The sequence below is a fragment of the Scyliorhinus canicula genome, chromosome 17 (genome assembly GCF_902713615.1).
Source record: "Scyliorhinus canicula chromosome 17, sScyCan1.1, whole genome shotgun sequence".
Classification (NCBI taxonomy): domain Eukaryota; kingdom Metazoa; phylum Chordata; class Chondrichthyes; order Carcharhiniformes; family Scyliorhinidae; genus Scyliorhinus; species Scyliorhinus canicula.
In genome coordinates, this window is record NC_052162.1 from 18,871,629 (window position 1) to 18,887,019 (window position 15,391).

The 15,391-nt window shown below is 47.1% G+C and overlaps 1 protein-coding gene across 2 annotated transcripts in view; it reads right to left on the reverse strand.

Annotated features, from left to right (window-relative positions):
• tfdp1a (transcription factor Dp-1, a) overlaps nucleotides 1-15,391 on the reverse strand; it is an 89,356-nt gene that overhangs the window by 44,409 nt on the left and 29,556 nt on the right. For both annotated transcript variants that reach the window (XM_038774576.1, XM_038774575.1), the window contains exon 5: nucleotides 4,149-4,270. In XM_038774576.1, coding sequence (XP_038630504.1) covers nucleotides 4,149-4,270 — 122 coding nt within the window. The remainder of the gene's footprint in view (nucleotides 1-4,148; nucleotides 4,271-15,391) is intronic.

Here is a 15,391-nt window from a genome sequence, read left to right on the forward strand (position 1 = left end):
CCTAATGAAGAGAAGGTCATTGATGAAACAACTGAAGATGGTTGAGCTAAGATATCATAAAGAACTTCAGCAGCCATGTCCTGGGGCTGAGATGATTAACCGGCAACAGCCCTATCATCTTCCAGCGTGTTACGAATGACTAAAGCTAGCGTTGTTTTCCCCAATTCCCAAAGACTTATGTCGATGGCAGTAACTCTCACCTCTTGAACCCAGCTCTATTATCCATATTCTCAATTCATTTTTATGCTAAATACCTATCCAACTCTATCTTAAAATTATTGATGGTATCAGTTTTGATCATCTCTCTGGGCAACCCAGTCCAATACTTACCAACCTCTGAAATATTTATGTTCTGATCATTCCCACTTCTGAAATTCATTCCACCCTTGCTCAATCTTGCTTTGGCCATGGCGAACAGTTATTTCTCACTGCAGGGGGGCACAGTAGCACAGCAGTTAGCACAGTTGCTTCACAGCTCCAGGGTCACAGGCTCGATTCCCAGCTTGGGTCACTGTCTGTGTGGAGTCTGCACGTTCTCCCCGTATCTGCGTGGGTTTCTTCCCACAGTCCAAAGATGTGAAGGTTAGGTGGATTGGCCATGCTAAATTGCCTCTAGTGTCCAACAAGGTTAGGTGGGGTTACTGGGTTATGGGGATAGGGTGGAGGCATGGGTGTGGTAAACCACTATTACTGCATTATATATATTGTTGTAAACCACTGTTACTGCATTGTATATATTGTTTGTTGTGTCTGCTGGTTCCGCCTGTGGCTCCTCCCCTCAGGCTCTGTATAAAGGTGGCCGACCTCTGGCCCTGCCCCAGTTCGGGATCAGTTGCCAGCAGGTTCTCGTTTAGCTTAAAGTCACCATTTTATTTCACAACTCGTCTTTGTTATAATTGATGGCACATCAATAGGCTTGGGTGGGTTGCTCTTTCCAGGGGCCAGGTGGCCTCCTTCTGCACTGTAGATTCTATGATCTAGTACTGACTGCTCAGCCTGCTTTAAGTGTAAATTAACTTAGCTTCCGCAGTTGTACCTTGCAGCTCAGGTACCAGATGGGTACTTCACTTCTTCTAAGGTCAGGGGCTGGTTTAGCTCACTCGGCTAAATCGCTGCTTTTAAAGCAGACCAAGCAGGCCAGCAGCACGGTTCGATTCCCATACCAGCCTCCCCAGACAGGCGCCGGAATGTGGCGACTAGGGGCTTTTCACAGTAACTTCATTGAAGCCTACTCGTGACAATAAGCGATTTTCTTTTTCATTTCATTTCTAGAGTCATGATATTCTTCCTGTAATATGGTGATTTTAATCCCAGAACTGTCTACCAGAGGTGAAACCCTACAACTCAGTTTAAAATATTTGCTATGGTGAAAACCATAAATTCTTACTGGTTACTCTCCCCCTCCAATTGACCCAATCTCTCCATCAAACACAGGAAGATGTCATACTTTTACTGCTGATAAACTATGCTAAAATCCAAATCTGTAATGCGAGGTGCTTCAAGAAATTGATTTGGTTCACTGCTCAAAGATATGTAATGCAGTTAAAAGCAGATAAAGTGGATGTAGTGTGCAGTGGTGTACTGGAAGCATCCCTCAACATGCCAAGTACAATTAATGCATTTCCCACCATACAGGGCCATGTTATAATAATAATCTTTTTGTCACAAGTAGGCTTACATTAACGCTGTAATGAAGTTACTGTGAAAAGCCCCTAGTCGCCACAGTCCCTGTTCAGTAACACAAAGGGAGAATTCAGAAGGTCCAATTCACCTAACAAGCGTCTTTCGAGACTTGCGGTTGGAAACTGGAGTACCCGGACGAAACCCTCGCAGACACGGGGAGAATGTGCAGACTCTGCACAGACAGTGACCCAAGCCGGGAATCGAACCTGGGACCCTGGCGCTGTGAAGCAGCAGTGCTACCCACTCTACTACCGTCAATATACCAGACAGTTAAGTTTAAAAGGTGAATCCTTATACTATATTTCAGTAACTATATACTAATATTTTGAGTCAAGTTTTTTTTACTCACAAGCAACCTGCTAGAAAATGTTAATTTCTAAACTTTTGATCTTAATGTCAAGGTGCATTTCCCTAATGCAATACGAGGAACTTCCACATCAAAGCCTGATTTGCGAGCTGTAACATGTTGGGCAATTTTCAACTCATCTTCAAGGAAAAAATAATTCAGTCTTTCTCCATGCTGGAGATTAAAGGAGTCAGTTGCTATCCATCTCATCCTTCCTCTCGTCTCAGGTTTGAATACTTCTAACTGGTTTCCAGAAACTTTCTCAGGCATTTCAAGACATTAAATGCAGAGATCAAAAAAAAACCCAGCATCTTTCTTTATAAAAAAAAAAAACTTATTCTATGGAAAGATACCAGCAACATTGACGGAACTGGACAGTTCATCATAGGAAATGGCCTAAAGCTATTGGCAAAGAAACAAATCATGTTTGTCATGGCATTTAGGCTAGGTGTTTTGAACCATGTGCCATCAGTTAAGTCCTGAGAAAAATAACTCCACTTAAATTTGGAATTCTGGCAGACTACTGATAAAAGTACCAATCTTCTGATGGTTTTAGTACATGGAGGGGTTGAAACATGGAACAAAGAACAATACATGCACAGGAACAGGCCCTCCAAGCCTGCACCGGTCATGATACCAACCATTGCCAAAACCCTCAACACTTCCTTGTGCCGCATCCCTCTACACCCATCCTATCCATGTGTTTGTCAAGATGCCTTTTGAACGCTGTTAATGTATCTGCTTCCACAACCTCCCCTGGCAACACGTTCCAGGCACGCGCCACCCTGTGTAAAAAGCCTGCCTCGCACATCTCCTCTAAATCTTGCCACATAGACCATAAATCTATGCCCCCTGGTGACTGACCCCTCCACCCTGGGAAAGTGCCTGTCCATCCACTCTATCCATGCCCCTCATAATCTTGTAGACATCTCTCAGGTTACCCCTCAACCTCCGTCTTTCTAATGAAAACAGTCTATCAGCCTCTCCACATAGCACCCTCCAGACCGGACAACATCCTGGTAAACCTCCTCTGCACTCTTCAAAGACTCCACATCCTTCTGGTAGTGTGGCAACCAGAATTGCACGCAATATTCCAAGTACGGCCTTACCAAGGAGTCAAATGAAAGGTGGGCTCGAGGGGAAAGGAAGGTTCGAGATGGGTCATATCCTGCATGGATGGAGGGGTTCGGGCCTATTTCTTTAAGAGGGGTAATGACAGCACATTTGAAGGAAGAGGGCAAGTATTTGAAAAGAGGGAATGGTTAGCAATATCAGGAAGAGAATTTGCGTGGCCAGCAGTTTATTGAGAATAGGGTGGTGGTGGTTGGGGGTAAACAGGGAATTGAGCTAATTGATAAGTTGAGTTTGGAAAGGACAAGGTGGGGAGGGGGGGGGGGGGGGGGGGGGGGGAATATAGAAGAGCAACTGAGGCTGCTGTGAATTCATGGCTAGGGCAAGGGGAAACCTTCGAGGAAGTCAGACCCAGTGGGGTAGAAGGGAGGGAAGCAGAGGTAGCTGATTGAATGGTCCCAATTTTTGTAATGAAAAAGTCCATAAGTTAATTGCACTTATTGTTGGAGTAGAAGGTGTTTGAAGAAGATGGTTGATGGAGAAGATAAACTGGGTATTACCTTCACCTTTCTGGACGATGTTGTAATAGTGGGCAATAGTGAAAAAGTGATGAAGAACATTTCCCGATAATACTTCAAGTCGAGTTAGCTTGGGGGTTGAATTGCTAAACAATAAAGTTAAACTTTAAATTTTTGTTGCTGGTGAAATGCTCTTTCTTTGCCAGTTAAAGGATTCAAGCATGTTTGGATTTAGAGTAGAAAAACCCAATTTTTTTTTGTGGATAAACAAATATGATTAAGCTTTGAGAATTTCAGTTTTAAAGAATTTGAGCACTTCGATTCAAAGCTTCATGGCCTATGGAACACCTTTTCTCCCAGACAAAATTCTACAAACTGTATCTCAAGGTAGAAATGAGATTCAACAAAACAAGAGTGAGCAAAAGGCATACAGAGTATATGATTTAAAATATGGTTAAATTTTATAAATTTAAATGCAAATAAAATCTATATTCCGTAAGGTAAAATCTGAAGGAGTTTGTTTTCTTTACCCTGTACTCCACGGAGAAGAGTCTGATGCCTCACCCTGAGTTAACATGTGTATATTAGGGCCATGGGGACTTCCCACTAAAACAGTAGGTGTTGTCGGTGCCCGTTGCGGTGTACCAATTATCTACATAGGAAATGGAAAAACAGAAAACGATTAAAAACCTGGTTAAATCACTTAAATGCACAGGGATAAAAATTGTATCGAAAGCTCTTTGATCTGCCCAGATAGAATTTCCAAAACTCGATCTCCATTGCAAACTGAAAAGAGCCTCACCGAGATTAATTTTGGATAGATGAATAGTAAATTGCAGATTTCTCATAAAAAGCTAGAAAGCAGTATACTTTAATCACAATGCATTACGTTTCAAGAGCAGTGGGTAAATGTGTTTTCCTGTGCTCAAGATATTTGCAGTATTACGATGCATGTCATAACTTCTCATTTTCAACACCAAATATTGCCGTATGAACTCCTGATCCAGTAACATTATGCAAGTATCCAGCAGACACAGCCTAAGTGAGTGAGGCATATCCAGAGTGGGAATTGCAACTTGGTAATTTGGTGCAGTGAGATAATTCGGTGCAGAGTGAGAGACGGTGCTTTTTCGGAGGTGCTTTTTAACCATGGTAAGTGACTGGTAAGTAGTTTTTCTTTTCATTGTCTAATTTATTTATTTTTATTTTGAAATTGTAGTTGTATAAGGTTACCAAAGGTTTAAGACATGGCAGGAGATCCCAGACCCGTGTCATGATCCTAGTGTGCGATGTGGGAGCTCAGGGACACGTCCACTGTCCCTGGCTCTTTCACATGCAGGAAGTGTGTTCAGTTGCAGCTCCTGTTAGACCGCTTGACGGCTCTGGAGCTGCGGATGGACTCACTTTGGAGCATCCGCGATGCTGAGGAGGTCGTGGATAGCACTTTTAGCGAGTTGGTCACACCGCAGGTGAAAGTTACTGAGGGAGACAGCAAATGGCCTTGCCTTGTAGCCTGTGATTTTGTGTAGGCCCTGCCATAGTAATCATGGGTTAGCGTCGTTGGCCTGGGATGTCTTTTTGCATCCCTGATGGCTTTCCGTACGTCGTTTTTGTTTGCACTGAGTGCTGAATTTGGGTGCATTTGAGAGCTATAGTGAGAGTTTGGTGACTGAGGGATATAAGTGATTCATTTTTATCTAAAGTCTAGTCTTTCTTTTATTTAGTTAATTAACTTAAAAGTTGTTGTTTGATTTAGAAGGTGAATTTTCAATTAGCTTTAAACAAAGGTTCTACTTGTAGCTAGCGCTTGTTAATTAGTTAATTGGATTAGGCCAATTTTCAGAGGCTGGAGTCAGAGTATAAAGGTGATCCAGCTACAGTGCCGACTTTGTTTGCACTGAGTGCTGAATTTGGGTGCATTTGAGTGCTATAGTGAGAGTTTGGTGACTGAGGGAGTGCTGAATTTGGGTGCATTTGAGTGCTATAGTGAGAGTTTGGTGTCCGAGGGAGTTAGGTGGGGAGGGTGTAAGGTGCCCCTTTCATTTCATACCCTACATTTCCTCAAAGACCGTGAAGGGAGCCAGGAGTTTACAGAGAGTGCAGCTGACTGGGAACAGAGTCAGAGGGCCGAATTCCAGTTGGTCCACAGGGCAGCTATATTCTATAAGGTAAGAAGGGATGGAGGCATGCTCCTCCTGTAGGATGTGGGTGGCGGGGGTTTCCACCGGTGTCCCTGCTGACTATACCTGCGGGAAGTGCACCCAACGCCAGCTCCTCAGAGACCGTGTTAGGGAACTGGAGCTGGATGAACTTCGGATCATCCGGGAGGCAGAGAGGGTAATAGAGAAGAGTTACAGGGAGATAGCCACACCCAAGGTACAGGACAAGAGTAGCTGGGTTACAGTCAGGGGAAAGAAAACGAACGGGCAGACAGTGCAGGGATCCCTCGTGGCCGTTCCCCTTCAAAACAGTTATACCGTTTTGGATGATGGGGGAGGGGGGGGGGCAGGGGGAGGACCTACTGGGGGAAGGCCCTAGCGGCCAGGTCTCTGGCACTGAATATGGCTCTGTGGCTCAGAAGGGAAGGGGGAGAATAGAAAAGCAATAGTGATTGGAGACTCAATGGTGAGGGAAATAGATAGGAGACTGTGGTCGCAAGCGAGACTCCCGGAAGGTATGTTGTCTCCTGGGTGCCAGGGATGTCACGGATCAAGTCTACAGGATTCTTAAGGGGGAGGGTGAGCAACCAGAAGTCATGGTGCACATAGGCACCAACGATATCGCTAAGAAAAGGGACGAGGATCTAAAAAGTGATTTTAGGGAGTTAGGTTGGAAGCTAAAGAGCAGGACAAGCAGAGTAGTGATTTCAGGATTGCTACCTGTGCCACGTGCAAGTGGGAAGGTTTCAGATATGTGGATCATTGGGATATCTTCAGGGGAAGGTGGGACCTGTACATGAAGGACGGATTGCACCTAAACTGGAGGGGCACCAATATACTGGGTGGGAGGCTTGCTAGAGCTCTTCGGGAGGGTTTAAACTAATTTGGCAAGGGGGATGGGAACCAGAGCTATGAATCAGAGCATAGGGTAGCTGTTGAACAGGCTGAAATAGTATGCAGCAAGTCTGTGAGGAAGGGTAGACTGTTGATAGGGCAAAGTTGCACTCAGTAGAATGGGTTTAAGTGTGTCTGTTTCAATGCAAGGAGTGTCAGGAATAATGGAGATGAACTTGGAGCATGGCTCAGTACTTGGAACTACGATGTTGTAGCCATTGCGGAGACATGGATTTCACAGGAGCAGGAATGGTTGTTAGATGTTCCGGGTTTTAGATGTTTTCAGAAGAATAAGGAGGGAGATAAAAGAGGAGGGGGAGTGGCCCTGTTAATTAGGGAGTGCACCACAGCTGCAGTAAAGGAAGTAGTTGAGGAGGGTTTGTCTACTGAGTCAGCATGAGTGGAAGTCAGAAACAAGAAAGGAGCAACTTTATTGGGAGTTTTCTATAGACCCCCTAGCAGCGGAGAGATAGAGGAACAGATTGGGCGGCAGATATTGGAAACGTGCAGAAGTAACAGTTGTTGTCATGGGTGACTTCAACTTCCCTAATATTGACTAGAATCTCCTTAGTGCAAATGGTTTGGATGGAGCAGATTTTGTCAAGTGTACAGGAAGGATTCCTGACTCAATATGTAGATAGGCCGACTAGGGAGAGGCAATATTGGACTTGGTGCTCGGCAACGAACCAGGCCAGGGTGTCAAGGTGAAGTTTGGACTGTTGTATCTGGCGCGCCTCTGGGTCACACACACACGAGGAACAGCACTTTTATTTTGAGTCGCCTGAGTTTATTTTGAGTTCGCTGGACTTCACGAAAAGGAAAGGGCTGGTGGTGGACCGAGAACTTTTGAACTCTGCTGCAACTTTTTTTGTTTTTCTGTTCCTTTAAAAAAAAAGTTTCTCGTTTTGTGGAAGCTGTAATGCCTTTTGCATTGATTTGGGACCAACGGTAGAGCTGAGTGAGTTAAGATTTTCATTTGCACTGTTGGGGGATGAAGTGTGCTTGTTTAGACCGTGGTGCTTTTCTGTCAGGCAATTGTGTGGGGATTGTTTGATGTTGGAGTATGTTTGTATGAAGGGGGTGAGGGGAACAATAGGTGGGAGACTAACCGGTGCCTGGGCGGGCGAGCTCTCGGAAGCGCAGAGGGCTGCATGCATGTGTTCGGTTTATTAAAGGGGTTGGGTTCTGCTGACAAGAGAGGGACTTGGGCTAAGGGACAGAGGGGAGGTTGGAGGCAGAGGCTGCCTGGGGGCAGACCAGTGGAGGCACGGAACATGGGCTGGAGGCGGGCCCAAAAAAGGGGATGGCTGATCGGCGGAAGGGGAGGGGGCAATGAGCCCCCCCCCCCCCCAACTAGCTGATCACCTGGAATGTTCGAGGGTTAAATCGAGGGCCGGTCAAGGGGGCACGTGTGTTCGCGCATCTTAGGGGACTGAAGGCGGACGTGGTAATGTTGCAGGAGACGCACCTCAGAGTAACTGACTAGATTAGATTGAGGAAAGGCTGGGTCAGCCAAATCTTTCACTCGGGACTAGACTCAAAGTCTAGAGGGGTCGCGATCCTGATCAATAAGCGGGTGGTGTTTGAGGCGGGTAGAATAGACTCGATGTGGGAGGTCAGTACATTACGGTCAGTGGGAAACTGGAGGGGGTGCAGTAAATGTGTGTGTGCCCTCGCACAGGTTGGTCATGGGAGGGGACTTCAACAGTTATTGACCCTGGCTTGGACCGGGCAAGCTCGAAAATGGGCAGGGTGCCAGCAATGGCAAAGGAACTCATGGAGCAGATGAGGGGGTGGATCCATGGAGATTTGGGCAGCCGAGGGTGAAGGAGTTCTCCTTCTACTCACACGTGCATAAAGTGTACTCCCGGATTGATTTCTATATTTTGAGCAGGGCCTTACTTGCAGGGGTGGTGGATACAGGGTATTCGGTGATCACAATCTCAGACCATGCTCCGCACTGGGTTGACCTGCAAGTTAGTAAAGACAGTAACCAGCGCCCGCACTGGAGGTTAGGTGTGGGACTTTTGGCTGACGAAGGGGTGTGCGAGCAGCTGAGGAAATGTATTCAGAACTACCTGCAGGTCAACGACACGGGGAAATTTCAGCAGTGGTGGTCTGGGAAGCACTGAAGGCAGTGGTCAGAGGGGAGCTGATCTCGATACGGGCCCATAGGGAGGTGGACCAGGGCAGAGACGAACCGACTGGTAAAGGAGATACTACAGATCGATAGGTATGCGGAGACCCCAGAGGCAGGACTTTTGAGGGAACGGCGGAGGCTACAGGCGGAGTTCGGCTTGTTAACCACAGGGAAAACGATGGAGCAGCTGAGAAAGGCGAGCGGGGGGGGCGATCTATGAGCATGGAGAGAAGGCCAGCAGAATGCTTGCACAGCAACTTATAAAGAGGGAGGCAGCCAGGGAGATAGGGAAAGTAAATGATGGAGATGGGAACCTGGTTGGAGATTCAGCAGGGGTGAATAAGGCATTTCAGGATTTCTACAGTAGGCTGTACAGGTCGGAACCCCTTACAGGGCCGGAGGGGATGAGGCGCTTCATGGAGGGGTTGAATTTCCCAAAGGTGGATGGGGAGCTGGTATAAGGGCTGGGGGCCCCGATCGGGCTGGAAGAGACAGTGGAGGATCTGAAGGCCATGCAGTCGGATAAAGCCCCGGGGCCGGACGGGTAGCCAGTGGAGTTTTATAAAAGGTTCTCTGGGATATTGGGGCCGGTGTTGATAAGGATGTTCAATGAGGCAAGGGAAAGAGGGGTGTTGCCCCCGACGATGTCACAGGCCATGATTTCACTGATTCTGAAGCGGGACAAGAACCCAAAGCTGTGTGGGTCTGAGTTTCGCTCTATGCAGACGACCTGCTTCTGTATGTATCGGACCCAATAGAGGGGATGGAAGAAATCATGAGGATTCCAGGGTAATTTGGCCGGTTTTCAGGGTATAAGCTAAATATGGAAAATATGGGGGAAAGTGAGATGTTTGCGGTCCAGGCAAGGGGACAGGAGGGGCGATTGGGGGAGCTGCCGTTTAGATTAGTCGGAGGAAGCTTTAGGTACCGAGGCGTTCAAGTGGCGTGGGAATGGGACCGGCTGCATAAATTAAATCTGGCCCGACTAGTAGACCAAATGAAGGACGATTTTCGGAGATATGACGTGCTTCCGTTGCCACTGGCTGGGAGGGTGCAGACGGTGAAGATGACGGTCCTCCTGAGATTCCTGTTTGTATTTCAGTGTCTCCCCATCTTTATTCCGCAGTCCTTTTTTAAAACAGGTCAACAAAGTGATCACTGGCTTTGTTTGGGCGGGCAAGACCCCACGATTAAGGAAGGTAATTCTTGAGCGGAGCCGGGGAGAGGGTGGGCTGGCGCTGCCAAAGTTTAGTAACTATTATTGGACAGCGAATATAGCCATGATCAGGAAGTGGGTGGTGGGGGAAAGAGGTTGGCATGGGAGCGTATGGAGGCAGCTTCATGCAAGGGCACCAGTCTGGGGGCGTTGGTATCTGTGCCTTTGCCGTTCCCGCCGGCACGGTACTCCACCAGCCCATGGTGGTAGCAGCCCTGAGAGTCTGGGGGCAATGGAGGAGACATGTGGGAGCAGGGGGAGCATCGGTCTAGTCCCCAATCTGTAATAATCACCGGTTTGCCCCGGGAAGTATGGATGAGGGGTTCCGGATATGGCAGAGAGCAGAGATTGAAAGGATGGGGGATATGTTTATAGAGGGAAGCTTTCCGAGTATTAGGGCGCTGGAGGAAAAGTTTGGGTTGGCGAGGGGAAACAAATTCAGCTATCTGCAGGTGCAGGACTTCCTACGTAAACAACCTTTCCACTCCAACCGCTAAGGGGGATTCGGGACAGGGTAGTTTCCAGAGGGTGGGTAGAAGGGAGCGTCTCTGACATTTACAAGGAACTTATGGGGTCGGAGGAGATGCAGATAGAGGAGCTGAAGCGCAAGTGGGAGACGAGCTGGGAGGAGAGATAGAGGATGGTCTATGGGCGGATGCGTTGAGTAGAGTCAACGCGTCCACAACATGTGCCAGGCTCAGCCTGATACAATTCAAGGTCGTTCATCGGGCTCACATGACAGTGGCCCGGATGAGCAGATGCTTTGGGGTGGAAGACAGGTGTGCAAAATGTGTGGGAGGACCAGCGAACCATGTCTACATGTTCTGGACATGTCTGAAGCTTTGGGGATTTTGGCAGGGGTTTGCAGATGTCATATCCACGGTGTTAAAAACAAAGGTGGCACGGAGTCCAGAGGTGGCGATTTTCGGGGTGTCGGAAGATCCGGGAATCCAGGAGGAGAAAGACTTCCTAGCCTTTGCTTCCCTGGTAGCCCGGAGACGGATACTATTAGCTTGGAGGGACTCTAAGCCCCCAAAGCCAGAGACCTGGCTATCGGACATGGCTAGCTTTCTCTGTTTGGAGAAAATCAAGTTCGCCTTGAGGGGGTCACTGTTAGGGTTCACCCGGAGGTGGCAACGTTCGTCGACTTCTTCGCAGATAATTATTCGTCAGCAGAAGGGTGGGGGGTGGGGTAGTTTAGCTTTGAGTAGGGGGTTAATAAAGGTGGGACCTGTAAGGAAGGGAGACGGCTTTTGCACAATGTTTATAGTTTCATGTACATTGCTTATTTTGTTGTTGTTACAATACCAAAAATACCTCCATAAAACGTTTATTTTTAAAAGAAATGTCTCGGTGGTAGAGCATTTCGGTGACAGTGACCACAACTCCTTGACCTTTACCATAGTCATGGCGAGGGATAGGAACATACAGTATGGGAAGGTATTTAATTGGGGGGGGGGGGGGGGAATTATACTGCTATTAGACAGGAGCTGAGGAGTATAAAGTGGGAACAATTGTTCTTGGGGAAATGCACAACAATAATGTGGGGATTGTTTAAAGAGTACTTGTTGCAAATGCTGAATTGCTTTGTTCCACTGAGACGGGGAAGGAATGGTAAGGTGAAAGAGCCTTGGATGACAAGAGAAGTGGAACTTCTAGTCAAGAGGAAGAAGGAAGCTTACGCAAGGTTGAGGAAGCAAGGAGCTAGAAGGGGGCATGAAAAAGCCCTGGCAGGAAGGATTAGGGAAAACCCCAAGGCGTTCTACACTTGTGAGAAATAAGAGGATGATCAGAGAGAGTAGGGCCGATCAGGGATAGTGGAGGGAACTTGTGCCTAGAGTCTGAGGAGATGGGGGGAGGCCTGAAATGAATACTTTGCTTCAGTACTCACTAGAGCGAGGGACCTTGTTGCCCATGAGAACAGTGTGAACCAGGTTAATAGATTCGAACAGGTTGATATTAAGAAGGAGGATGTGCTGGAAATTTGGAAAAGCATCAGGATAGATCAGACCCCTGGACCTGACGGGATATACCCAAGGTTACTACGGAAAGCGGAGGAGATTGCTGCACCATTGGCGATGATCTGTGCGTCCTCACTCTCCACTGGAGTAGTACCGGATGATTAGAGGGAGGCGAATGTTGCTCCCCTATTCAAGAAAGGGAGTGGGGAAATCCCTAGGAATTACAGGCCCATCAGTCTTACGTCTGTGGTGAGCAAAATATTGAAAGGATTCTGAGAGATAGGATTTATGATTATTTAGAAAAACATAGTTTGATTAAAGATAGGCAGCATGGCTTTGTGAGGGGCAGGTCATGCCTCACAAGCCTCATTGAATTCTTTGAGGATGTGACGAGACACATTGATGAAGGTCGGGCAGTGGATGTGGTGTATATGGATTTCAGTAAGGCATTTAGCATAGAATTTACAGTGCAGAAGGAGGCCATTCAGCCCATCGAGTCTGCAACGGCTCTTGGAAAGAGCACCCTACCCAAGGTCAACACCTCCACCCGATCCCCATAACCCCACCCAACACTAAGGGCAATTTTGGACACTAAGGGCCAATCCACCTAACCTGCACATCTTTGGACTGTGGGAGGAAACCGGAGAACCCGGAGGAAACCCACGCACACACGGGGAGGATGTGCAGACTCCGCACAGACAATGACCCAAGCCGGAATCGAACCTAGGAACCTGGAGCTGTGAAGCAATTATGCTACCCACAATGCTACCGTGCTGTCCAAGGTTGATAACGTTCCCCATAGTAGGCTCATTCAGAAAGTTAGGGGGCATAGGATACAGGGAAATTTGGCTGCCTGGATACAGAATTGGCTGGCCGAAAGAAGACAGCGAGTGGTAGTGGATGGAAAGTATTCCACCTGGAGGTCAGTGACCAGTGGTGTCCTGCAAGGATCTGTTCTGGGACCTCTGCTCTTTCTGGTTTTTATAAATGACTTGGATGGGGAAGTGGAAGGGTGGGTTAGTAAGTTTGCCGATGACACAAACGTTGGTGGAGTTGTAGATAGTGTTGAGGGCTGTTGCAGGTTACAACAGGACATTGACAGAATGCAGAGCTGGACTGAGAAGTGGCAGATGAGTTCAACCTTGATAAATGTGAAGTGATTAATTTTGGAAGGTCGAATTTGAATGCTGAATACAGGGTTAAAGGCAGGATTCTTGGAAGTGTGGAGGAACAGAGGGATGATCTTGGGGTCCATGTACATAGATCCCTCAAAGTTGCCACCCAGGTTGATAGGGCTGTTAAGACATATGGTGTGTTGGCTTTTATTAACAGGGGGATTGAGTTTAAGAGCCGCGTGGTTTTGCGGCAGCTTTATAAAAAACTCTAGTTGGACCACACTTGGAATAGTGTGCCCAGTTCTGGTCACCTCATTACAGGAAGGATGTGGATGCTTTGGAAAGGGTAGAGGAGATTTACCAGGATGCTGCCTGGACTGGAGGGCATGTCTTATGAAGAAAGGTTGAGGGAGCTAGGGCTTTTCTCACAGGAGTTTAGAAGGCAGAGAGTAACTTGATAGGTGTACAAGGTGATGAGTGGCATGGATAGAGTGGATAGCCAGACACTTTTCCCCAGGGTGGAATTGGCTGTTACGAGGGGACATAATTTTAAGGTGATTGGAAGAAGGTATAGGGGAGATTTCAGAGGTAGGTTCTTTACACAGAGAGTGGTGGGTGTGTGGAATGCACTGCCAGCAGAGGTGGTGGAGCCAGAGTCATGAGGGACATTTAAGCAACTCTTAGACAGGCACATGGACAGCAGTAATTGAAGGGGTGTAGGTTATGTTGATCTTAGATTAGGATAAATGGTCGGTACAACATCGTGAGCTGAAGGGCTTATACTGTGCTGTTCTATGTATCTGGATTTCTTATGTAGGGCACGGTCGTCAGACTTGAACACCTCTGCCTGGAACTTCAGCAGGGAGTGAACCCTTTGAGCCAGGGTTTCCGATTGGGGAACACCCGTATTGTCTTCTTTGGTATACCGGCCTCGACACGCCTTACTGATGGAAGTCTGTGATGGTGGTTGCATATTTGTCCAGGTTAGCTGCTGCGGCCTTGAATATGGACCAGTCTACAGACTCCAAGCAGTCGCGGTGCATGTCCTCGGATCAGCACTGTATGGTTTTCTTGACTGGCTCAGCATTCTTGAGTTGCTGTTTGCAAGCCGGAAGTAGGAATAATGACTTGAGGCCGGATTTGCTAAAATGTGGCCGGGGAATGGAACGGTCGGCACCGTTGATGCTCGTGTAGTAGTGGTCCAAGGTGTTTGCACCTCTGGTGGGGCATGAGATATGTTGATGGAGTTTGGGTAGAACATTCCTGAGGTTGTTCTGGTTGAAGTCTGCAGCCACGATTGTCAGGGCTTTGGGGCGATTTGTTTCTTGGTTGTTGATGGTGAATCTAGTTTGTCAAGTGCTTTCTTCACTTCCGCCTGGGGTGGGATGTAGACTGCTGTGATGATTAGAGGCAATTCATGTGGGAGGTAGAAGGGGCAACACTTCACGATTATGTATTCTAGGTCTGGGTAGCAGTGGCACGCTAGGGACACTACATCCGAGGAGGCAAACACCCCCGCCCTTCGACTCAGGAGGTACAAAAGCGCAGTTTATGAATTTGCAGGAAAGATGCACGGCCACCCCCAAACAATTTAGCCCCATCCCAAATTATTTTTCCTCCTGTGGGAAAAATGGACATTCTCTATTGGAATATAATATTAATGTCAAAGCCACCAACATATATAAATAAAGACATCAAGTGTTGGTAACCTATTCACCCGAGTTCGTATGAGGGCAGGGATGAGAGGTGGTGGGTGAGACGTGAGGAAATGACAACCCAGCTTAATAGATTCTGAAAGTTATGGAACTAGCTATAGGTGAAGTTCAAAAATATAGAAGTTGAGTCATAGGTAACATGTCCAGAAGCCAAGCAGCAACAAGCCGAACACTGACCCATGGTGCTAAGATAGGGAAATGAAAACTGTATAGATTGAATGAGATTGCAACTGAAGTATCATGTCCAGTTTTAGTCCCCAAAGCATGAGGAACGTTCAAGCCTTAGATAACGTAGAGAAAAGGCACCAAGTAAATCTTTCTGTTGAGGAGAGATCGGAATTTGGGGCCTTCAAAGGAGCATAATGAAAGCAGACATAACAGAAGTTGAAGATATTAAGGTAAATAGAAAAGCAACCTAGAATACATTAATTCAAGGTGGTATTCAAAAGTAACGCAAAGGGGCATAGGTTTCAATTAACAAGGGCAAATTTAGGAAGTGCATGACAATTGAAGTGGGCTTGCAAATATATAAGAGAAAACACATGTAATCAATTTAGTGACAGATCAATGTAA